The sequence below is a fragment of the Varroa jacobsoni genome, unplaced genomic scaffold, assembly GCF_002532875.2.
Source record: "Varroa jacobsoni isolate VJ856 unplaced genomic scaffold, vjacob_1.0 scaffold_273, whole genome shotgun sequence".
Taxonomy (NCBI): Eukaryota; Metazoa; Arthropoda; class Arachnida; order Mesostigmata; family Varroidae; genus Varroa; species Varroa jacobsoni.
Window position 1 is genome coordinate 130,162 of NW_019213175.1, and position 25,038 is coordinate 155,199.

Consider the following 25,038-nt stretch of genomic DNA (forward strand, 5'->3'; position numbering starts at 1 on the left):
TTTTCCGAACGTATATAGAACCTAAAAAGTAGATTTGTGGATTGCTTAGCCAACTACCCGAATTGACCTAGTCGCCCAGTTAGCTACATGGAAAGCACGCCAGTACACCTGCAAGCTACGGGCAGTACGTTGGATCGATCTAAGACTGCAGAACACCGAAATATCAATAGCGGTACTATGGACACATCCGTTTATGTACCGGAGTTAATGGATTCTGTTAGCAATGGCCGGATTTATGTCGAGAGCGGACGCGTGCGCGTAGTAAAAAAAGGGTCCAATGCTACAGTAGCTGTAACATAGCTGTAGTAACATGTCCGCAAGTAATGAACGTTCTTTTAGACAGACCCAGCAGCCGAATTCTATCGGGCAAACAACAACATCATCAGTCCTGACGACTCGCCCAAGGTTATAGAGTTGTGTATTTCTAGCTCAAGAACAAAAAAAAAAAAAGCCAGGTTTTGATTCGCTAATATTTCATCCAACTGCTCTATGGACGACATGACAACCTGATGGTGGTCGGGGAGGTCTGAAAACGGGTGTCGCTGCTCCGTCGTCCGAAGCTTATTCCTTCAGAGTTGCAGTTAAGCTAGATTAGTAGTGTCTGTTAGTAGTCAGCTTTCGAAAATTATTATATGATTAAAGTAAGATCGATTCCTCCACAGCACACTCAACGTGTTTATTATGGGAATTTGCGTTCTGCCAATAACAAACAAGAGACTTTTTTGTTACTGGATATGCTGTGTACATTAAAGTGCTTTTCTGGGCTGCACTTTGATCTCAAAGTAGTTATAAATACCCATGGATTGACACAGTTAAACACAAACCATTTTGCCGAGCTATCTATTTAAAGACAATAAAAACACATACAATTTTCTCCATACGTTTTATATTTCGTCTTACTAGAAGACATCAGTCTAGACAACATCTTCAATTCAGTTGAGATCTATATATTAGTATACAACTATCAAAATCCTCTACCTATTACATGTGTTGTACATTATGGTTGGTCTTGTACCAGCGTTAAGCAGTGTTTTTGCCTTGGACACGGGTCGACATATGCGCAGAGCGAGACCGTCCCAATGATTAACCTTCAGACCAAAACATCATTTCGACCATTTAACAAAAGCTACAAATACTGGTGATATACTGATAGAACAGTACATATAAGGATTTTTTTTGATAGCTACAGATTGAAGCTGCGGTTAGTGTTTTAACTGTAAGGAATTAGGTAACGCTAGTAATTTTTGAACGATTCTAGAGTAGTCACGAGGCATATTTTGAAGCCAAGGGCTTTACTATACCTGACTGCAGACTCCAAATACTCCAGCCGATAGTAAATATTAAATGCCACCCTCTCCACTCGACAGGGCTGAAAAAACCCAGGCGAACGTGAGCGAAATATTGCTATATCAGACTCCAAACTTTATTTTTACTTCAGCCAGGAATTAAGCCAAATAAGGTGAACAACAGAATAGGATTGGCATAAGCTTATCAAGTTGCATATTAAACTTTCGAGCTTGCGAAGGTTTCAAGAGTACCTTCAAATTTTATTCAATTTTTTGACGAATGTTTCGCTTAGCTAAACAAATGTTCATCTTCGCAGCTTCGTGCTTAGGTTAACCCCTTTCGATTTACCACCCCAAATTGTGCTGGGGCGCGTTAAAGCATCTCAAGTTGTTCTCAAATCTCCCACTCACACAATAGTTGAATCCTACTAACGACAAGTTCTACAATTTTTATTGAATCGTTATCACAAAGTACTCAGTGGAGCGCATCACTCTTACCTACTATAACAGAACATTACCGGCATATGTATAAACCGCTCTCTATCGTCTAATATTTATATAGCATTGTTCGTCGTGTGCAAGGTGTTGAAAAGCCCCCTTGGCGGTAGGTGTCATCGATCCATCTATAAACTTGGTTTCCCGCTGCCACAAGCGTCACCACGGTGTATATGTCGCCGGTTGCGCAGGCCAAACAAAAATCATGACAGCTATAAACGTACTGCTACCGTGACTCAGCGCCTTCTCACCGTCATTCCATTTACCTTCATCTTGTTGGGTGCAACAAAGTACTGAACCAAAAATATCTTAAATACTTATATTATTCGCTCAGAAGTGGCTGTTATGAAAGCATCGACATAGTTACGCGGCTAATAGAGGCCGTGGTAGCAGCGGTACTCGTGTCTATGCACCTATGGCGCGTACGCCTCAGACTAGTGCGCGTTTTGCTCGCCGGCGTTCTTTGGAGATAATAAAAACGACAAAAGAAACGAAATTACCCCCTTTATTCCTCCTCATTCGTTTTTTTGCCTATTGCTTCTCGAGCTTCCTTCTGCGGCAGTTTACTTCACCCGCGTAGGATCACACTGGCATTAAAAGACTGCGATAGTTTGATTAATCTATACGCCAGCTAATCATTAAGTAGCAACTATTGCTGCGTGACAGTTTACAGTGTACTAACAAACATGAATAAACGAAAGACTAAGGGGGCAGCATAAATATTTGATGAATTCCTGGTCCAAAGTACAGCAGTGGGGTTAGCCCTGTCTAAATTGGGCATACCGTTGACTGTTGATTAAGTGTTGCCAATGTTCAACGAACTGGGTATATACCAGAGGAGAAAAATGTCTAATAAAAACTAAGAGTTGTGGGTAGTAGCAGGTGGCGTTCGATAATGAGGTATGGAGAAATGATGGCTGGCGAGGAGTTTGGCGAGGTTTTGCTACGGCGAACGAAGTATAGACAGCATTTCTCATTCGATTTTGCATTTGTTGCGGAATACTTAGGTTCTGCGGCAGGTTCTGCTATTGCTTGGAGATTGTCGTTAGAAGACCGTGAGATAGACGTGCACTAACAAATACAGCTCTATATGTATTTCTGTCAGTCATCCGTTCAGTGATTGTTCTTCCCCTCTTCTCCTAATTCTTTTTTTGCCACCGCTTGACGCAGCGGAGTGATGTAACTTGAAGGCAAATTTCCCCACGACTTTTACGGTTAATTCAGTTCTATTTCTGCAAGTCGTTGAAAATCTCTTAGTCGTCGCTTTTCTCTTTCCTAGATACAAAGTAACCGGTAGAATCGTATATTATAAGGACCGCTCTCCATTTTTGGCTACTCTTCTTTACTAGTCCTTTCAATGCTATGCTTATTAACAGAATAAAATCACCGCGCATTTATCACAATATCTTCAACCGCTATGAATATTTCACGAATCAGCAATTTATTACCATCCTAAACGTCCGAGTTTGCGATGTGCTCTAGCACCTAGCTGCCTAGTAGTTGGTCCTTGTACACCTATGAAAGACTCACCAGCGTACGTAAATGTAGCTGTTCGTACGTAATCGCTGCCCTAAAAAAACGAAGCCCACTAAGCTCTATTAGCTGAATGTCCTGATCCGCATAAAGCTTTGCCCGTTCACTTTGCTGAAAAAAATCATAGTGTTCCTGCGATATATTACGAAGGCGCTTAATTACTGCTTTCTGTATCCACCCTCTTCTACACCCATGCGCACAAACACAAGCACTCCCATACACATACACGTACGACATGCCACAACCTCGTCCGCAGTTCAGCCACAAAAACAAACTCTTCATATCCTCTCTATGATCCATTACGCGCGGCTAAGGAGCCGTCCGCGATTGTTAATGAACTCCACAACGATTCAGTTATCACCTAACGCGTGACCAATTTCGAAAACAATATTGCCACGTAACCAATGTCACAGCGATCGCTCGCTGTGCCGACGCCATTGGTAAATGCCTCACTTACCACCATGAGTTCTTCGTTTTTTTTTCTAGTTAGTTAGCTAGCTAGCGTTCAATGACGGCATTTGCTACAGAACCAATGAACTAGCTAAGACTTCGACAGTCCACCTTTCCCCAACTATCAGCTACAATTGCGTTTTGTTTGTTTGTCTGAGGGCGATGGGGGCGACGATGGCGAAATTACCGGGCATAGTGACTCCAGGTTCATTGTAGCAACTTTTTCCGGTGATTTTTGCCTGTCGTAATGGGGATTCTGATGGTGACAGAAGTTTTCCCCCTGATGCTTCTAGCCGCTAATCCTTATTGGCTGTGCGTTTTGTACTCGTGACCGTTTGGTTGCACAGACTCGCTTTTTATTGTATCACTTTCGCTGGCGCTGCAGTTCGTTGCTGTTGTTAGCGCTACAACTTGTCGGGGCCTGCGGCAGAACAGGGCTTATAGTTAGAGCAGTGCGCCTACTGCGTGACACCGCAGTCAACGATAGTTAGCCGTCTAGTCGCTGCCAAAAACATTGTCACAGATCTACGTGCCGCTCTAATCGCTTTTGATTTTCTCCGACATACTGTTGCTGCTGCCGACTGCTTCTGCGAACAAAATGGCTTGCGACCTGTGCTTCTTCCGCGATAATACCCCGTCTCCTTTCGTTACTTTACCTACTAGCTATACAGCGCCAAGCAGTGGCAGGTCGCGGTACACACGGCCGAATCGCTTCACTGCTATGCCACACACAAACTGCGGCATTAGCAGCATCAGAAAATTTATTGCTGATGATCGGAGTGATAAACAGCGTCAGGCTGAGCTCGAGTTACCGTTGCAAGAGCGACAAAGCTATATGAGCTGTCATCAGAGCCAAAGACCGCTAACTCCTCCCGATTCGTTTAAAAGGATTGTGTATTTCTATGTTTGTACGCGTCTGGACGCGAACGTGTGCCGCATGCAACAGTAATCTGTTTCTTTCGTCTGTAGTCTGGTTCTATTGTATTTCAGCTGCCGCTGTCGATTGTTGAAATCGTTTGCGTTTGTCGTCTCGTGGTTGACTTGTTGGCTTGTTACGTTAGCTCGCCCGACGTCGTTCTCCCGCGTGCTTTCTCCCGCAGATAGTCCCGAAGTTGCTTGCCGCCCTTGCAACCATTGGACGAACAAGCTGATTGAGACAAACACACAAAAACGTAGACACAGAGAGATATAAACAGATAGGCGACCTGCGCATAGATGGAAAGAAATGACGGCGGACGCCGACGGAACAACTCGTACCGCGAAGTATATACGACTATTACCGCTGCTGTCACCGCAACAAAATCAACGAACTGTCGCTACATCAAACTACTCAGCGTCAGGCGACCGTCGATGCAATGGTAATGCGACGATGCTCGGCGCAACGTGAGAATCATTTCATTTAAAGCGCGCGCCTGCCTGCGCTTGCGACAGAATTGCTCTTGAAACGCAAGCGAAGCCGTTGAGAAATCAAAAGAATAGGACGTCAGTTGGCCGTTCGGTATTTGTTGATTCAGTAACGCTAATATAATATATTTATTTTCAACTAAATAGATACACTCACAATTAAGATGAGTGCGCGTATTAAATGTATGTCTGTCTACCCAACAGGGTACCTAATTTAAGACGAACTTTGCCGTGTTGCTGGCCGTAATGGGCATGTGTTCATACGCTGTTTCTTCCAAACCAATGAGCTCGTCATGGCTAATAACAATGTGTCGTGTTCAATATTTGGGCGAAGATCAACTGTCTTGCCTTTCCACGTTAAACGAACCCCTAAAATTACAAAAATTACTTTCTTTCGAAGTCGATGCTTTACGTTATTTCTAATTTTCACGCGGAAAGACTTAGGAGGCAGATAGGAAAGGTTGAGTTCATATTTGAAGTGCTCAAAATGCATCCAAGCTGCTCAAAAACCATTTTGATATACCCAGATTTTGCTTTAGGAATTAACAAATTCAGAATTTGGGATTTTTCGCCTGTTATCAGCCTAGATATCATTTGAAGCATGGTTACGATTAGAAAATTATTTGCTGATAAAAGAAGGAATATTTTGAGAACGGCTAGCTAGCAGTTCGGGTCCCGAATCGAATTTGGATTCCTACTGGATAATGTTTATATTAAATAAACGTGACCCCCCACGAATGGTACTTCCAGACACAGGCGGACGTTCACTTTGGTAATCCATAGGGAAGGTGCTATAGATTTGAAACGTTTAGTTACGTATTATATCAAATTCGGTAAATAAACTTTTGTGCTGCGAAATTATAGTTCACTCTTGGAACGGAGACAAATATTTTCATTCCACTTGATTGTTAGTTAGACCTTTAAGAAGGCGTCGGTTAAAGGCTTTCCCTTCTTGCCTTGACGCCCTCATAGATCACCTAAGAGCTGCGCGCAGACACCGAAATACTGTCTTTCACAAACCTGTCGATTCTACAGAGCCACTTTAACAACGCGTTTGGACCTATCTAATAAAAGAGACCTAATGTAAAAGAGAATAGTTGCTCAGCCTTGTCAAAGGTACAAGAGAGCAGGCAACGGATAGTGGCCCGAGTGCGCACTCTGTCCACAGACTGCATACGTATCACGAAGGAACGATGTCTTCCTTTTTCCACCAACAAGCACGAGTGTCTTAGGCACAATCTCAAGTACCACAATTAGGCATATTAAATTTGCATGATTCAGTCTACCACTAGAAAGTAAGCCTTATCATGGGTAACCAGAAATGGATTTCTTGAAGTTGATATGTTAGAGCCTCGCCGTTAAAATAATCATATGGGTTTTGAAAATTGACTAACAGAAGCAGTACACGAACGTGGGCGCCTTGGAACCTTAGCGATAATAAGCGGCGCTGTTCTAACGGTGACTTCTTAGAAAATCTGTGACAATTTGTCCATCTACCGCCGAGCAGGTTAGAATTATGCGGCAACTATAGAATAGACGTTTTGAGTGTTACGTTTACTGTTTTCGTGGTATGGGTTCGAAATTGGGCGTAGACATACCACCAAGGGCGCTGGAAGAAGTCAGCCTTGTGAAGTATTGGTTGAAAAGACTTTTGATAAAGACGGCCAATCAGTGATCTTTTTTTTCTTTTCTAATTCAATTAATGTGCGCTAAAAATAAGTTCTTCTTTCAACCATTTCACCAACATGTTTCAGGGTAACGATGACGATCATAAAGGGATGTGGATAGGCAGGTACAGCTGAGCTAACTCTACGGAGTAGAGGTACGTACAATCTTCCATCAACGAGGCATCGTTGCAAAAAGTGGTAAACAAGTAAGTAGTAATCAGACCCCAACGCACACAATGTTAACGCCTTATTTTCTTGACAAAATGAATACAATCGTAGGATATTCGAAAACCTTTCAACTGTTTCTCTGTCGGAATTAGATTCGCAGCTGTCTTGCCTTTCTCCTGAAGCTCGTTTCTGTGTGATTTGGCGCCAATTTTAACTAGAGGACAATTCAATGGCGCTTTGAAAGTTTCGCTTTTTCATCAAACGAACCAACAATCTCTATGATAGCATGACTTTATCACAGCCCATGTCGGCATAGACACATCCGGGCATCGCTGTTTTGCCCGCCTGATATATTACTCGCTTGCCAACTTGTACAAACAGCATGGCGCGCCTATTCATAGAACGCTTATTTAATAGAGGAGACAGGTTCCTCTTGATATCATAAATTGTTCATCTGTGTTCACGGTCAACATTATTGCTTATTGTTGTGATTCTAACTAATTAGGTCGAATAACAGGGCTAGTAGCAGGTCGACAGTGATCCTAATACGAACTTTGTTATACAACAACAAAAATAGTGAGATGAGCAACATCGACTGGTGACAGCAAAAAGATCTACAAAATGAAAAGATCTTTTCGTCACCGTAAACCAAACGCAGAGGTATACAAGGTGCAACAATGACCAGCTATTGCTTTTCTTCGCAACTAGATAAATATACACAATAAATTCACCGATTTCCGATAACTCCATTGACTAGTAGTAAATTAGCCATCTGTGTCAGTTGGTTGTGAGTTAGCCATTGGACACCCGGTCAAAAGCACAGCTGATCGATCGTGTACTTGTTTTCATATGTATATAAAGAGATGGATAGAAAGAGAGGCCTATATCTATTTTCTATTTAAGATTTAATTTATCTAAGAGGAGATATCTATTTTTTCGCATTCAATTAAACTTTCGTTGAACGACAGAGATAAAATAAGCAGCTCGTTATTCTGCCACAGTTCTGGCTGCCCCAGAGCTGCATTTTCAAAGGCAAACTGAAAGCAGGTTACGTTTAAAAGTTAATACATTGGATTATATTACATGATCACCCCGGTGGTTACATGAGACAGGGTCAAGTGGAGCTAGATGGGCCACCGCATTTCGAGCATATATAAAATCCGATGCAGATTACAGAGAAACTGAAAGATCTTTGAAGTACAACTTGGTTTAGAAAAAAATACGTATGTATGTGCGTATGCTGCGTCGCGTATAGTCGTTGTTAACGGCGCGTCACATGCGATTGCTTTTTAGGAAAATTTTGCATCGTTTGGACAAAACGACGCGATCACAATATGCACCATATGTCGAATAATCAGAATCATCGATCGGAATTTACCATCGGTAATTAACTATACGTAAATTGACATGCGCGTACAGTTACTGAGTCCCCTCAGTTCTTTGTAAATGTACCAGTACGTGCGTAGCAAAACCTCACGGGATCCTATGCTAGATAAATCATCATTTCCTTAACTTCTCTAACTCTGCAGCAAATTGTTATGAAACATCGGCTTCTCTGGCGGGAACCACAGCTCTTTCTGGGAAGAAAAATATTTTATCTTTATTTTTATGGAATGAGTAGTTTGTTTGCAGAAAATCATTAGTGGCACATATAATTCCACCTTTTTAGCCGCATATAAATGTAGTTGAGGCTATATGGCCAAAATTTGCTTGGTGCTATCGTTGAAAACCGCTGGTGGCACGGAAAAGAAAAGAATTTGACAGGGTGCATCCGTCAGCGAGTTTTCTACTACGTAACCGAAATGAGTTCATTGCAACTCACCCATTGCCAAGAAGATATGGATTAGAAGCATCTATTCCGTTGACCCATATAGTTCCACGAGCTACTGTTATGTGGATTACTAATGAGCTTGTGTGAAGAATTCGACGGACCTAAAGGAAAAATGCTTTTCTTTCTAGAAAAAATGGTGACCACGATTAAATAGGCCGGTGCTTTTTAATAAACGTCATTGAACGTGGGTTCACTTGGAATTCTGTCGTGCAGCATCCTCTGAGTGGTCCAGGTACTGACACATCCAAAGGCTGAATTGGTTCAAACAGCGGTGGGCGTAGTAATAGCTTCATTAAACTCTAGCCCATGTAACGTGATTCCGTATGATTCTATTATAATGAATTAAACACAGTACGTTCTAATCGACGATCATGACCGTTTCCAATAAGACGCATATTGTTATTTGGTTCGAATAATGTATTATATCAATAGGGTCGCTCATAAGTTTCGTTCAAACGCAGTCGCGTATGCCATGCCGTTGACGACGACGACGACGACATCTGGTGTGAGAAATACGAAACAACGATACGTTCGTCCGGTTTCCCATACACCCACATATACGCATATACGCATACTAAATTACACTGTACTCTAAAGTAGTTTATCATCATTGCATACGGTTTTATATAGGATCGAATTGCGCTGGCTTATATATAGAGCTTCGCTTCATTCAAGCTCATATAGCTGACATGCTTTCAGCTTGCCTTTGAAAATGTAGCTTTGGAAGAGGCAAAACTGCGGTAGAGACGTCAGGTGGTTGTTTGACTTTCCTATCGTTCGGTAAAATGCGGACAATATTTACAAATGACTTTTTCTTTTAGAATAGGAACATTTAGTATTGCATATTACATTGAACTTATTATCTGTATTTCTGCAAAATGTTCAATGTTCAATGGGATTAAAATTTCGAATTACCATTTCTTTACTAGGAAAAACAAACCAAATGGTCCATAGAGCCTCTACCCCATACAATGCCACTTTCTCCCATAAGCGAAATGGAACAAAGGTCAACTAACAGTTTCAATATCCTCCTTTTAGGTAGTAAAATTAGGAGGTAGTAAAAAGAATTAATTAACTAAGGATTCTTGAACTGTCAGGACTTTTCCTCCACCCTGGCGTATTCTCAATTTCGGCAGTTGTTTATTATATAATACTATTCTGTGGGAGTAATACTGACCAGAACCTGATTGAAGCGATGTTCCACCGTTGATGCGTCCGGCATTGGCTGCTTAACATCGTTCTTCCAGCGATCACCGCCACCGGCCTGTTGGCCGTGACTTGCACCGTGACCCATCGTGACGAGGGCCGGCGTTGTTAACTGCTGAAGAAAGGATTACGAACCGATCTCAAACCTTACCGGGATCTCCGCGGGTGGGAGCAGGCAAGATACCGTCGCGGACGCTTTACTTCTCGTTTTTTTTTCACCCAATTCGTTTTCGGTGTCGACTGCTTCTTCGCTTTTTTCATTTACAGAAAAAGAACGATCAATTCCAGAAGTGCAGCGTGGAGATGCTGAACTGGTCACTTCTATTCGCTTGGCTGGGTCATTTAATTTGGCGACAGCAACGCTGCCGTCTGTTTCACGAACAGCTGCGACTAGAACACGGTCGCCAATCAACACTTTTCCTTCTCTCGGCGACAACCGCGCGTCCGCATGCGCTCCTGCGTGAATCAGCTACGCGGGGAGACGGATCTTACAAAAAAATTTAATTGTAACACACCCATCTTACCGCTGCTCCAAAGTGATTAGCTGGGTACCGCGTGCTTCTAGCGCACTTCAAGTCGAGACCGTTTCTACGAGTGTATTACGTAAATGACTCGTATACGTCTAAAGAAATTTCTGTACAAGTTTACGTTGCCGGAGCATTGGTACGCCTTTTAGAGTTGCTGTATTCTTTCTCTCGTTGTAGTAGTAAACGCTTGCTGTTACGTTCCTGATTGCCGTCACAGAATCCAGTTACGCTTGAAATAAAATTTTCTAATGATTTCGGCGATTTCAGTTCTAAAGTATCGTGTATGTATCCAGTATATCGCTTAGGTACTGACATCACCCTACGCGACTGTCGTCTACGTTGACTACAACAACAATAACAACAACATCATCCTTGGAGGTCGCCGCATCGATTTTCACTTTCACATCAACACACGGCGCACGGTAATTCCAATTACGACTTTGCATGACATGGTCGTTCAAAAGCCTGATCTAACCCACATTGTATGCTTGCTGAAGTTACGACAGTCATAGGATACATTGGAAAGCGTCCTGTGTCATCATTGAAAATCTCCTGTTCGGGCTGTTCAGCAACTTCTGCACCAACCGTAGAAACAGTAGCTATGGCAGTCTCTCTTGTCAGAGGGGTTTTGCGTATTCTCGCTACAAGTTCAACCGCTGCTTATGAGAGCTGCTGTCATCAGTACTCCGGGTATAGACAATAACGACCATCTTCCCGCTCAGAACTAACTTTGCACTGTCAAATCGCCACCAGCCATAACAAGACTGGCGCGTTACCTGGGCACTGCCATCATTGATGGCCCTGTTTCTGCTGCTCCACTGCTGTTGCTGTGTTGTTTTTACTGCTGCTATTATTATAGCCGTACGTTTTCACGATTTCAACGCCTCAGTACTGGCTCAAACTGCCAGGATGATGTTGCTATAGTTCACAGCAGTGGCAAGTAGCGTTCAGACGAACTACTATCTTTTACTACTGACGTTACCGCTCGAACGGCTAGTGAATGGCGCAACCGCAAATACGATCACGATCTTCGCCACCTCCAGCGTTCGCTCGGAGCGCTGTCACCTTCACAATAGGGCGTTGCAGAGATGGCGATACTGTTCACTGTGAGGAAATACGGGCTCATGGATTCGGCGCGACGAACTAGCCGGCCGCCACCGGCTACAGGTTTCGCTTGAGCGCCGCCGCGGCTGTCACAGACTATGATGCCCCCACCTATAAAATATTATTCTCTGCTTTAACGACATGCTGTAGCGACAATAAGAGCTGATAGAGGTGAGTTGGAGGAACAGCACAACGAGACGGAGGCGGCTGATGCGAAGAGCAGGCGATGTGAAGACAACACTCTTCCACTACTTGGCTAGCTGAGTGTATGAGCAGCAAACAACACTGTTATGGACAGCAGCACAGGGCAGCAACAACAATGACGAATATCCGAGGAAAAGAAAACACCATTTACCATTTATAGCAGCTGCTATTAAGTTCCACCTGCGTTAACAGACATTACCATAGCCGGTGTTCAATGGAGCTCAGCAACCGCAGAGCCGCGCCTGCGTCCTTCTAGTAGACCGTATGCGCGTCGCTCGCGCCGCCGCGCGCTTCACCGCTAGAGGGCGCACGCTGTCAGCGAAGAGCGATCTTGGGCATCATCAGCTACTCGGCCCCAGCGACTGGTACAATCACCAGAGAGCTAAGCTCCGCCTACCAGCAGTGCCGGAAACTAGCAACAGAACGCTGGGCCCGCGAAAATTTGAATGAACAAACGGAAGCAAAAGTAGATTTTCTTCGTGAATATGGAGCAGGAACGTATTATAACGTAAACGGAGCTGGCGTACCGTAACTATCGAAGACAGACGCTGGCCAGTTGTGTAGCAATCAGCGGAATCGATTGAGTTAGTAGCGCTGGAAATGAACAATGCACCTTGAACGAGAATACAAGGCGGTTTTGCGATGAAAAGAATGATATTTCATGGAAGAGACAGCGGATGAGTCATACATTATTTACACGGAAACGCTGTTAGCGTCTATAATAAAACAGTCGCCATTGATTAACATCTAATGTGAGAGACAATAGAGTACGCATCGAATTGAGGGTTGACACGATTCTTGAGTATTTGCCACGCGATGAACACCAAATTTCACTCATAAAACTACACAAAAAATCAGTAAAACATGTTACAAGATAAACGCCTTCCCGGGCGTACCACAAGCTGTTCCTCGCCTGGTATTTTCGTCGCATATTTGAACTCCAATTAGTTTTAATTATTATAATAAATATTATGTTATTTAGGTTAAGTGAATTAAAGAAAATAGCTACAATCTGATCTATATTGGAAGAAGTAAAGGATCTCAAGCTCCCTTCTGGCACCGCCGCTGGTACACTCTTGATACCCTAGACAGCAACATGGCGCGGCGCCATCTTGCATAATTCTTTTCTCGCGGCCACGCAATATGGGTTAGTGGTTGTGCTGCAGTTTCTAGTAAATATTTCAACAAAGTTCATTTTATTTCTGCGCTTAATGCTGTGCATAGTTGGCCGAAATCGCTGTGGCCACCTTGGATACGTCTGTTGATTGAGAAAAGTGTTGTTAACGAGGATATTGCGAGATATTCAAATCGAGTGACCGGCACGTGTTTGTGCCGAAACATTTTGCCATCATATAGTATTGAGCTTAGTATTTTCGTTTTACCACCACTGTATATCAGTGGATGTTCGTTGTTTGGTTAAAGCCTATTCACTGATGGCGTGTAACATCGTGTTGTGAATGCGTTGTGACCTGGTTCGACAATAGTAGTTTTACCGGCCGTAAATGTGTTTACCGGGCTAGCAAATAATATACAAAAATATATGTTTTTTTCTAGGAAGTCGGTATAGCGCGGGTTTTTGGGGTTAATATCGCCGACTCTTATTTCAACGTTCCTACCGTGATGCGCATATATACGAACAGTGTTTCTCTTACTAATGTATATTGATTGTTGTCTATTTTTCTTCACAAAAAAACATGTCTCTATAGGAAAGCCACGTGGAATTCGAACTGCGCACAAGCACAAGAATCACCGTCGCGACCAGCGATGGCACGACAAAGATTATAAGAAGGCTCATCTGGGAACCCGTTGGAAGGCTAATCCTTTCGGAGGGGCATCACACGCTAAAGGCATCGTACTTGAAAAGGTGGGCATAGACGACAGGAAGGACAATTGTCATGTAAACAAGCGTGTTGATTTTGTCGGTTAATTTTTTTGTTGACGTTCGACACAGGGGCAAAAAAAGTCTATTCTAGTACATTATAGAATTATATTATAGGCTACAGCCATATGAATAGACTACAGCCATGATGGTCTACTGTTTATTTAATACCGGCAAAACCCTGATCAATAGTTATTTTTGTCATTGTGCTTCTTATTCTTGTTCTGTTGAGTTTGAAGTGACTGTTTCGTGTGAGGTATACATGTATATGTGTGTGCGCCGAAAAAAAGTTAGGCTGATATTTATCTCAGTAATATATCTTTTCGCTAAAAATGTGTCAGTGATTCGACTAACAAGGTGCGTCAAGTGAAGTTCAAAATTACACTCAATGAGTGGTGTGGCTTATTAAGTTTTTGTCTAACCATATGTCCAGCACAGGGCGTCCCATCCGTAGACAACTGTAAGGTCATAAGAGCAACTTCGAATTACTAAGCACTATTCTACAGAAAACTTGTATCGGCAGCAATAAACACTACGTTCAATAATCCGAGTTATGCATATGGTAAATAACGTACTCGACCCACTCGAGCTGCTTGCTATATGCACCTAATGTTAATGTTATGATGTGCGTGTGGTATTTTTTCGTTGTATCTAGGTTGGTGTCGAAGCTAAGCAGCCGAATTCTGCTATCCGTAAGTGTGTGAGGGTGCAATTGATCAAGAACGGTAAGAAAATCACAGCATTCGTACCCAATGACGGATGCCTCAACTACATTGAAGAGAACGACGAAGTTTTGGTTGCCGGTTTCGGTCGTAAAGGTCATGCTGTCGGAGATATCCCCGGTGTACGTTTCAAGGTTGTAAAAGTGGCGAATGTCTCCCTGCTGGCCCTGTACAAAGAAAAGAAAGAAAGACCGAGGTCTTAAGTAGACGACCAATAGCAGAAGATTAGGCAGGAACGCACGATGGGTGGAGGCAACAACGGGACAACCGACACCCTTGTGTCGAATCGTCGAACCGGCCTAACGAATTGCATAAACCATCGTCAATAAACGAGGCCGGTTTTATGGACCACGGAAAAGTATTGCGTGTATTAGCTTTTTAGAGAATGTTACTCTAATAGTTTTGTCTTGTTTTTGTCCTTTATTATTAATTGAAATTGCAAACATTGAGGGTTCCTAGAGAAAAGAAATCAGTTAAAAAAGTAGCATCGCGGAAGGTAGATAGATAAAACAATGTGACAGACGCAGCGATCTCTGGGTCACTAAGTTCTGAGGAAGCATTCGATTTGACGGTTCGGTTTGTGGGTAATAGTTTTGTCTGATATTTATCCGGTACACTAAGGATGGAAAATGTGTGGTAAGACTGCACAAATTACTGTGCAACTGCGAGCTTCGCGGATACCCGAAGGTAAAGCGTATCGTCATATACCAATACTGCTATATTGAGGTTGAAATTTGGCCTAATATCGATTCAGAGGAATTTTATTGTGGGCTGTTGGTTGCCGAAAGTCAGATTGGAGATTTGCCATTTGAGAAATATGTTTAAACGAAGTTCTTGCCAGCTGTTAAATTACATGCAAACTGTGTAGTACATACTTTGTGCGCAGTACGTAACGTAGATTTTCGTGACAGGATTTTAGAAGTTATAGTAACACGCAGTAATTTGAAAGTGAAAGCATATCTTAGGACTACACTCCGCCGATTATTAAATGCCGGGGGGGGACTCTATTGCGTGGATGACTTTTAAACTGAATTTTTGTTGGCATATTGCTTGACCACTCCGAGTACGAGGTCTACTAATAGCAGTGCCCGATCGACATACTTCATGTAAGGGAAATGTCGCCTTGAGCTAACGTGATACAAAATCTAGGTTTAGAAAAACTGCGATCAGGTAGATTGATTGGATGCCCTGAGTCGTAATGAAGGCGATCGAACCAATCGACGAAATTGTTTCGATACAGAACAGCAACAAGCTTTCCATATTAGGCTGCCTCTATGTCTCGGAATGGGGAAAAGGCTTCGTTTTTAATATAGGTATCGATACTTTAAGCAAATCCCATTACCTACTCCTTCCCGTACTATTCATTCTTATTATCGGTTGTTTTTTGTTTTTTGTATGTATTTATTTCTAGCAAAATTTGAAAAGATAAAATCAAAAATTTTTTAGCCTTTGCTGCTTGAAAAAGTCAAAAGCAAGATTGATAGAGCAGCGGTACAAGAAAAGAAGATCAAAAGAAATTTTGCACTAATTGGCCAAGTCAAATTAATGAGTATTATTAACAGTGGAACTATAGGGATTGACCACGTCTGTTTCTCAACATTGACAACCTGGCGACAAATGCGATTCTGTAAAAATCTGCCTTCAACAAGCCTGGACCCATGGTGCGCTTTAATTTAGTACCTTTCATTAACTTCATATGATGTCGTCCACTGGACGATAGGATAGGACTGGAACGACTGGCATGGTAAAGTTCAGTGGTTATACGTAGAAATCTATTTTAAGTGCGTGAGGTGATTTTTGAGCTTTCGTAAGCCCTGCACTCCAGAGGTAAAGATCCCTATTTTGTGATTATTAGAAAAAAAAAGTTACAAGCATATTTTCGGTTTTTATCCTTAGTCGATACATGAGTCTTACCTCATGCAGGTTTCACGGAATAACTGTCTTCTTCGCTGTCGATTTCGATACTATGTAGTATCTGGAAAAATTTCACTCCAAGGCATAAGAATTGAAATGTGCTCTCGATTAAGAAGATTGTGACGATAAGTCTAGAGACTTTTTACTCCTTTGGGCCAGAACCACTCATTTTGAAGCGGTAGAGAAACAGGGAGAGCTACATTCGAGAGAAAAATAACGTTTGCAAAGTTCTTACTTGTTCTTCTTACTAACAACATTCTAGCTAATAAGCCAGCCCTTGTGATTCTTACTAGCCTGTCATCGTCTCAGAAACTCTAATAGCAGCGCGCACAAGTCTCTTTCTTATCATCTATGTTTATGCCCGGCTGCCTCCGTGAAGCGACACCTCCCGGCCTCTGTGTTTCTTTGATCACAGATAAGGTCTGCGATGAAAGCTTAGATAGACAATAACGGTGAAGAAGGTTTTAGGACGTTGTAGCTTTACTAGACGTTTCTGTAAAGAAAAAGTTGTAGCTGTACATAAAATCTCCAAAGGTAAACGTTAAATATCTTCGGAAAATAATGCCTATACAAAGGCAAACCATAGTCAAACTTGAATTTCGTGTTCCTTGGGCACGCAAAATTTTCTTGAGGGCTCTTTCGCAAAATTTACAAACTGGCGAAAAAGGATTTTTTGAAACGTCTCTTGTAAGAGCTAAAAGTAAATCTCAGTTTTCAATATGGGATAGAAAATGTCCTTTAAGGAAAATTAATTTCTTCTTTGTCAGCAGCACGTTGTAAGGTAGTCATTAAAAAATATCTAGACTTAACTCTTCTAAGGTATAGTGCGATTGCTGAGCCTTTGCCTTTTCAGTGCTTCTGGTGCATAGGAGCGGAATAGTTGCGATAAACTCTTGGTTGCAAGGCTGTCCTGACACTGCAGTGGCGTTAATCAAAGTCAATTTGAGTTACTCGCTGTCCTTACATCTAGCATGCATTAGATCTAGGTTATGCGTGTACCAAAGGCTAATGGTACTTTTCATTCTACGTGCGTAATCTGGTTAGTTTGAACCCAACTGAACTTTTGCAGACTTACTTGCCAAATAGATAAGAGTCATTTTCTTGAAATACTAACTCTCTCAGATATTTTCAGGTTGAATAGGCGCGGTGGGGAAATTTCGAACCGTCATTGTCAGTTAATGTGGTTGTCTGGCTGACCTGTAACGCCATGCTAACGCCACCAATAGTCTGTCTCAGTTTCTCTGCAGCTTATAACTCGATACGGAGAAATCTGCTTCTAGAGGATCTGGCATTCCTGAACCGTCCCAAATTACTATTAAGTTACAGTTTTCAACCTTGTTGCTCTCCAACCAAAGATTGCTCTCTTTTGTGTGTGTGTGTATAAAAGGCTATGGATCATCTTGCTTTTCTTAGCAAACGGAGCCATGTTGATGACATCTTTCTACTTATAGAAAAGTATTACAACTACAATGGAACAAGCCAGCGACACTTGTTTCTAGCATAACTGCGAAAGTTGCGGTCCAAATACTATCTCCAACGAACACATGCAAATGCCCTTCTATTCCCCAGAAGTTTAGGTAAACGTTAAAGCGTCTTTTTGTACAGGCATAGTGCGCTAACAGGGAGTCGCTTTGGACATACTGAAAATGTCCAAAACGCCCGATTGCTTTTCAGACAACCTATTTTATCACACTTTTTCTTGAGATTCGATTTCCATCCATTGGTAATTCGGAAGTTGTGGTATAACCGACGCCTCGTTGCTTTGGCTCTGCGGGCTTACTTTATAAGACACTCTATTATAACCTGAATGGGTCTGTCTTGAAGGAATAAACCACGTTTTTACGACGGCGACTGCAGCGGCACTGCTAATATTAAAGTCGTTTACAGACCTGTGAGGCTTACGTCAAATCAAAAGGGGCAAATTCCGTTAGCCAACCGTGGTTTGTTTAAGGTGTGGGATCTAAGATAAGGGATGGTCTAGGGATTGTCTTATGGTGGCCTACTTAGCTTTGTCCCCCTCCTACTGAAATGGGATGCTAAGGAAATTTATTGGCCCTTATGACTTGAGAGATTTGACCCTCTTGAATCTCTGACTAATAGTGTGTTGAAAAATTATGTTTGGCTCAATGAGACACGAAAATTTGACGCTCTTGTTGAACTGTTTTTAACTTAACCTGGTACAGAAATCGGAGGTCTGCGACAACATGACAGCTTCTGGCAAGGTAACAGGAGGTCTGGATGCATGTATTGGTGTACGACTAATGTGTGGTCCGCTTTTTCAAACTGCGCTTCGTCGGCTACTACTACTACTAGGGCTAAATTAACTACTTCCGATGTCCAAAGACACCTTCGAGACATTTTCCATACATGGGTGCAACTGTGGTGATCCGTTGTACTTGTTACTCGTGCTTCGTGAGGCGCAAGCCAAGGACATAGTTCTTTTTCGTAAAGCTTAACTAGGTGTACGCAGTTCAACGATTCGAGTTTGAGTCCGGTACCTCCGTTCGACATTCTATCAGACGTCTGGCTCTCAGTACGAAACAAACTGCGTCTGTGCCCGTGTTTGAACTTAGACCACAACTTGTCCCTAAGATTAGTATTGAAATACGTTACGCATTAAGCGATCACCGACACAGCCATCTGCAACTACTAGAAAACAAGTGTACTTATGTTTTGCGAAGCTGGAAACACGGTACGCTTCCAATTGCTAGTCATCCCTGCAAGCTCTTGTTATAATATTAGAACCAGCTCCGAACTAAAATCCGGGGGTATGTGGTCTAGACGTTAGTAGACCAGAGCCCACGTCACCAAGTCGATACGTTAACAATCCTAAAGCCTTGCCTGCATAATGCATCTGCCCTTAATCACTTAGGAACGTATACTTGGCTTGAACCTTTGGTCATGTAGGGACCATTTTAAGATCGCAAACTGACGAGACAAGTAAAATCAGCTTTCAAAATCCCCTTACCAGAAGCGTGCTTCCATGAGACCCTTTTCTGGAACTTTCATACTTTTACAGCTAACGGAATAGACTATCGGGCCTTTGTGATACACAGCTGGAAGGGACTGATAAAAATGCACCATTATAGTAGGCAACCATGACCAAAAATTTCAACTCATTTGCCCTTTTTTCTCTATCAGGGTAGCTGTTGTTATGTTTCTAAATAAATTTAAAATAATATGTTGCCTCTAAGATAATAATTATAAGACTTCTCACAGAGCCTTGCAGCACGTTTAATAAACCGATTATTTGTATTTGGCAGTTGTCTAAAAGATTGCTCTTTTAGGGTCGTTAAAAGCAGAAAGCTTTAGACCGCAGCTTTCGGGATCCCCGTTAGGGTCCCTGCTGGGGCGAAACTCATATTTCCTTTGGAAACTTAGTTAAAAGTTGGAACTTGACAATTTAAGGGGATTTGCTTACTTTGTATGTAATTTGTGCGCTACTAGATGAGAAAATAATTGAGCTTCGTTTATTTGCTGAATTGAATTTTAATTTACGTGTGATTTGAACAGGTAAGTAAGTTTGATTGCGTAGGGGAAGGTGTCGCATAGGCTTGACTTTGAGAGACCATATTCGAGTGTCTCTAATTTCGGGAACCAACGCAACCCTGCGGCAGAAGTACGTCATGCCAATTTTAGGTATGAAAAAAAATATCTTCAATTGAAGGTTCGATTTCTCAAAAGCAGGACCGGAGGTACGCTTTCAGACGGCATTTGCTAATCGTATCATGTGTGTTGCCGCTTGGATGGCAATGATCGTTGGTCTGCGAGGTTGTAAGCTAAGGCTACATGTGTAATAGATCAGCAAGGACATCGTTCACTGTGGATTTCTTAAATCTAGCAGGCACAATGCGGGGAAAATCTACCCCGTACAGCTGGAATGGGCGAGACAGAACACCGAAACCACGAAAGGTATTGCTCCTCGGACACAGAGGGGAAGCCAAATCACCATGCCGCAACGATGGTGACGGAAATCTTTACTGCACCGTTATGCATGTATAGAGTATAAAAACCGATCGATTAAGATCGTTTAAATACCAGCTAAACGTTTGAACATTGAATGGCTTAGTGGTATCAAAGGAAATCCTTATTATTATTTAGATATTACCAAACAGTTTGAACAATAATGAAATCATACTGTCTGTATGACAGAAAAATAAATAACACGTTGTTTTTATTTTCTATCTGTATTATTATATTATTGGTTAATTTCACTAATTTTAAATAGTTTTAGTTATAAATAAATAGAAATTTTAAAAATTCTATAAAAGTAGAAGCGGTTATGTATATGACTCTAGAAAGATGTAATATTTTAATAATAATGCGTTTGTTGACTTATTTGCGTAATACTTAGACTAACAATTAATAAGGGTGTAGTAATTACTTATAAGTGTGACATGAGGGTCATAAAAGAGGTGGATATATTATCTTGAATTTGCAATCGAATCGCCCGTTTGAATAAAGTAGTACCTTACTTGATTGTGAAAGCCACGGTTGAAATTTTTGGTTAAATCTGTTATAAGAAAGTATAGTTTTCTTTAATAAACGTACGCACTCTGAGCAAACTAATGAAAGTACATATATTTTTTAAAATGATAGTTACTCTGAAGCTTTCACACAGACGCCGTGTAGAATCAAGTAGCTTTGAATATTGCAAGCCCGTACTTAAGCTCTATGGGCTCTAACCTGAAAAGGGCTCCGAAAATGCTCAGAGAGAAGGTAACTTCTAATGGTAATTCACCCGAAATCCGTAAAAAAACCATAATATCGGCCACATGGTCTTTATTACGACTCGGCCACATTCCACTAATCCTAAAAAAAAAACACATATACGTTAATATGCGTTCATAATTCGAAATGCATTATTGATATTAATGTAGTGTCTGTTTCTGCCTTCATTCAGCCGAATAACGGCGTTGACCTGCCCGATTCAGTTGACCAGAGATGTAAAATATTAACAGTGACCTTTTCCGTCCTTGGCAGAATTTAGGCCTACCACCAATTTTTGCGTAATCGACAGCAAGACACATTCACAGTCAGACATAAAGGTCTACAGACCAATAAACCTTGAAGCCCCAAATGGAAACTGCTTTCTTACCTTCTTTAGCGAAAAGCCATTATAACGGATTTCTTGAAGGGTTCCAGCCGACTTCTCGTTACTAGCTCTTGCCTCTGCGTGTCTCGGCGTGACAGAGGCTACAAAAGGAAAATGTCGAAAGAAAACAGATTAGATCAGGTTGTGTCTCTTAGGAATTGCTAGAAAGGAGTCGCTTGCCCATAGTCTCCTGACAGTCACTGGCTTCCCTTCATCTCACTTCTGACCTACTTCTATCCCGAAGAAACAATCAAAAACGAAGACAGCAATGTCCGCATGGATTACGGACTTACGCAAAGCTCTATGATCCTCTCCCTCCTTCTCTTTTTCTGCCTCGCTTTTGTGCCTTTTCTTTCTCTCTATGCGCTCTCTCCTCTTCTCCTTTTCTATTTTCTTCTGTCTATATGAAGCCTGTTGCTGGTGTTGCCTGTTCCCTCGAGTGCTATCATCGATGACGCCATCACTGGCAGTCTTCTTTAGGCCCTCTAGTCTTTAGTGCTCAGTGGAGAAGGGGCCACTTTTTTCTGTAGCGCATGATCATCTTCACCGCCTCCCCTCAATCATCTCGCATCGTTTAGAGTTGAAACGCACACCGGTGTGCTGTGAAAGAAATACGGCGTTTTAGATCCCTACTATATGCATTTAAGAATAAGAAGTTTTCACTACATTTTTTCATAAGCTGAATTTGAAAAGACAAAGAAAGACGTCAAATCGTATGGACAAAAAGGAATACTTCACCTTTAGGTAGGTATGGGTGGGTTGCTTTGTCGATACAGTAAACGATATACGTTTATTTTTCGAATCACTTATGCTAAATTATATCCCATTTCATATGGGTGAAGGACATGGTATCACACTACGCTATCGATATTGGTAACTGCCTGCTGACTACACGCCTCTATGAATATTAAAAACAGCTATACCAGACGAAAAGTTAACTATTATGTTTCGTAGCGTTATATCCCAAAGACACCCATAAGCTACAGGGTTCAGTAGATATTCAGTTATGGTACATAAAAAATCGATATACTGAATAATCATACTGTAGTATCATAAATATTGCATTAGTCTATAAAAGATACAACATGGAGAAGCATAGTCGTCATGTATTTGTGCTCACTGTCAATTACTTTTGCGCGCCATTTGTTTCAAAAAGTCCAAACGATTAGTCACTATATAGAATGACATGCATTGATACACCCTGATTTCCTGAGCGGGTCGTTATTTCTAGCAGTGGACGCCGTTCTCTTAACAATCTGCTAACACGGGGACATAAAGGTAGCAGCCAATTATTGAAAAAAATATATTTTTACAATTCAATCAGATACTACTTAGAATATAATCGGTGCCTGTCTTTACTTAACTGTGAGTCTATTTTATTTTCATTGTTCCCTTTTAGTAATCCTATACCTACATCAACTCCTTTCGGCTCATCAAAAGCTAAAATGGTGGTTGCGATGCTTTCGTCCTAATGCCCAGGCGAGTCGAAATAATTGTCACGCAGTACAGGTTGTAAGGTCGCTGATGCTCTAACAAAGGTGCTGGCGATTCAGTTAAAGGCAAAGGCAGCACTTCTGGTTGGTGGATATAAATACGCAGTTTGGGCACGTTTAGTTAAAATGCGGCCTTGAAAGGTATGTTAGTTGAAATAATAAATACGACAGTACTATTGTAGTATGAAATTTTCTGGGTTTTATATTCGGTACCGCCGTTAGGTATCCCATCAGACGACTGTCTCCTGCCAAAATAAATGAACTGTGTTCGGATCAAGGCCAGGACAAATGTCTTTAAATTTAGTACACATATATTTTACCCACATGGAGACACTGCTATAGCATCGTATTCTGTAATATTGCAAGTGCCTTTACGAAGTGAAATAAAACAAACGGTGAGGAAAAAAATTCCTCTTGATTGTGAGTTCCCTTTGTGTTTTAGTTCCAGTTATATAATTGAAGATCCGAAATTTATATCTGTGAAAGTGGTCTTCTTTGCGTTAGCCGCTATAGGTTCGCTAGTATATTAGGTCCATAAGACATATATCGAGATATAGCTGTCTCTACGTTGATGTAATGTAATTTTAGGCAAACAATGTCCAACAGTCTACATTTTTGAAAATAGCCTAAGTAATAGACATTTTCTGGCCGGTCTTGGATGGCTCGTAAATCATCTCGGTTAAAGAAATAGGCGACATTTATTCTTAGGTTGAAGAGGCGGCATGCTTAATTATTCGTCTAGTCAAATGCCTTTGTGTGGTAGGCGAAAAGAGAGGGTCCAAAAACTCCTATCTCGGGCGCCAGGTGACTTGCACAGTACGTTTTTTGAGCCACTGAATTTAGCAGATCATTGCTTGACATTGTTTTCATTAAGTAAAATGTACGCCCAGCATGGTTGAATGATTTTTACTGTTTACGTTTACCTCCCTCACAGAAGATGGCGGTACCTACAATTGAAATGGTGACCTCAAGCTTTTGGACATTGTAAGGTTTTGCAATGCTGCAAACTTATAACAGATTATTTGGTAAACAGTATTCTACTTTCGAGTGTTTTCTTCGTCCGCCCTGTCGTCAAATGGACTACTGAAAAAAAGCGAGCAGCTACTAAATCGTATTACCTTTAATCTCAATTTTCTGATCTTCAAGATATGGCGATTTCACGTGCACAAATGCTCTTCTTGTCTATTATTCCTTGTTCCTGCTTTAATGAAAGTTTGACGGAGTCCACTTGCAGTCCGACATTCACCGGTGTTCCACCGACCCCACGGCATAAAATAAAATCTACATACGGAGTTCTGTCGAGTCCGTTCGTGTATGCACCAACATAGCTAAGATTCTCGCCTACATCGTCTACTTTTCAGGTGGCAGAATGCTTTCTTAGTTCGCGCAAAGGTAAAGGGACCGGGAAGATAGAGAGTAACTCGCAAGTTTTACGAGCCTGACACACTACAAAATCTACAAGTCTAGGTGATGTAAGATGCTGTTGCTTTTGAGAAGAAAAAAGATTTGGAAGACAAGGCTAGGTCTCTAAGAATTCTCCGCTGGGGTACGCTGCTTGTTGATGATTGGAAAAGCATGCTTGTAACAGAATATCAGACGACAAGGGCGGCATGTTAGACAAAGAACGGCAACACAGAATAATACATTGGTATGATCGACCCCTTATATGGGCTCTGGTCAAATATTTACAAAATATATGGTAAAAAAATAGTTATTCTAAGTCATTACCTCTATGACAAACATCTCCATTGGCGTCCATATACCGGCCCTATGTCGGGCCACGGCTAATTATCATGACTACCGGGAGATTTGAAGAAGAAGACAGTGAGGTAGACCTTGCGGTAGGGAACAGCTATGCTACAGAATAGCAGGAAGGCTGCTAGAATTTTTTGCTTGTAATAAAATAAATTCTGTCTATTCTGTAGTGCCGCGTTGTCCTTTAAATCAAGGCATAAATACCTTAAAGGACTAAAAAAAGGTTTAGGAAGCTGACAATGAGAGGTACTATCGACGATGAATGTTCGTTGGGTATTGAAAATTGGCAATTCTTGAAAACTCAG

The 25,038-nt window shown here is 41.7% G+C and overlaps 2 protein-coding genes and 2 long non-coding RNA genes across 9 annotated transcripts in view; 1 reads left to right on the plus strand and 3 right to left on the minus strand.

Moving 5' to 3' along the window:
- The window catches only part of Frl (formin-like protein), a 48,140-nt gene extending 36,012 nt beyond the window's left edge, over positions 1 to 12,128 (minus strand). For 3 of the 4 annotated variants that reach the window (XM_022830410.2, XM_086967621.1, XM_086967619.1), the window contains exon 1: positions 10,012 to 12,127. In XM_022830410.2, the coding sequence (XP_022686145.1) occupies positions 10,012 to 10,128 (117 nt within the window). In that variant the 5' untranslated portion in view covers positions 10,129 to 12,127. Of the gene's footprint in view, positions 1 to 10,011 lie in introns of all 4 variants that reach the window. The other variant, XM_022830413.2, reaches the window with a different exon arrangement.
- On the minus strand, positions 870 to 6,012 carry LOC147753721 (uncharacterized). 2 transcript variants are annotated; one of them, XR_015310330.1, is made up of 3 exons: positions 3,952 to 6,012; positions 1,302 to 1,369; positions 870 to 1,088 (listed from the first exon to the last, which is right to left on the minus strand). It is a non-coding gene; the product is annotated as an uncharacterized LOC147753721 (long non-coding RNA). The 2 variants fall into 2 exon arrangements; XR_015310331.1 differs by lacking the exon at positions 3,952 to 6,012 and adding an exon at positions 3,312 to 3,945 and having other exon boundaries at positions 870 to 1,369.
- A 793-nt stretch (positions 12,129 to 12,921) lies between the features above and the next one.
- RpS23 (ribosomal protein S23) lies at positions 12,922 to 14,834 on the plus strand. The gene is made up of 3 exons (XM_022830417.2): positions 12,922 to 13,022; positions 13,582 to 13,739; positions 14,410 to 14,834. The coding sequence occupies exons 1-3, from the start codon at positions 13,019 to 13,021 to the stop codon at positions 14,677 to 14,679; spliced, it is 432 nt and encodes a 143-aa protein (XP_022686152.1). The 5' UTR covers positions 12,922 to 13,018; the 3' UTR covers positions 14,680 to 14,834.
- LOC111258867 (uncharacterized) lies at positions 14,612 to 23,402 on the minus strand. 2 transcript variants are annotated; one of them, XR_002679244.2, is made up of 3 exons: positions 21,779 to 23,402; positions 21,489 to 21,586; positions 14,612 to 21,202 (listed from the first exon to the last, which is right to left on the minus strand). It is a non-coding gene; the product is annotated as an uncharacterized LOC111258867 (long non-coding RNA). The 2 variants fall into 2 exon arrangements; XR_015310332.1 differs by having other exon boundaries at positions 14,612 to 21,586.
- Positions 23,403 to 25,038: the final 1,636 nt, after the last annotated feature.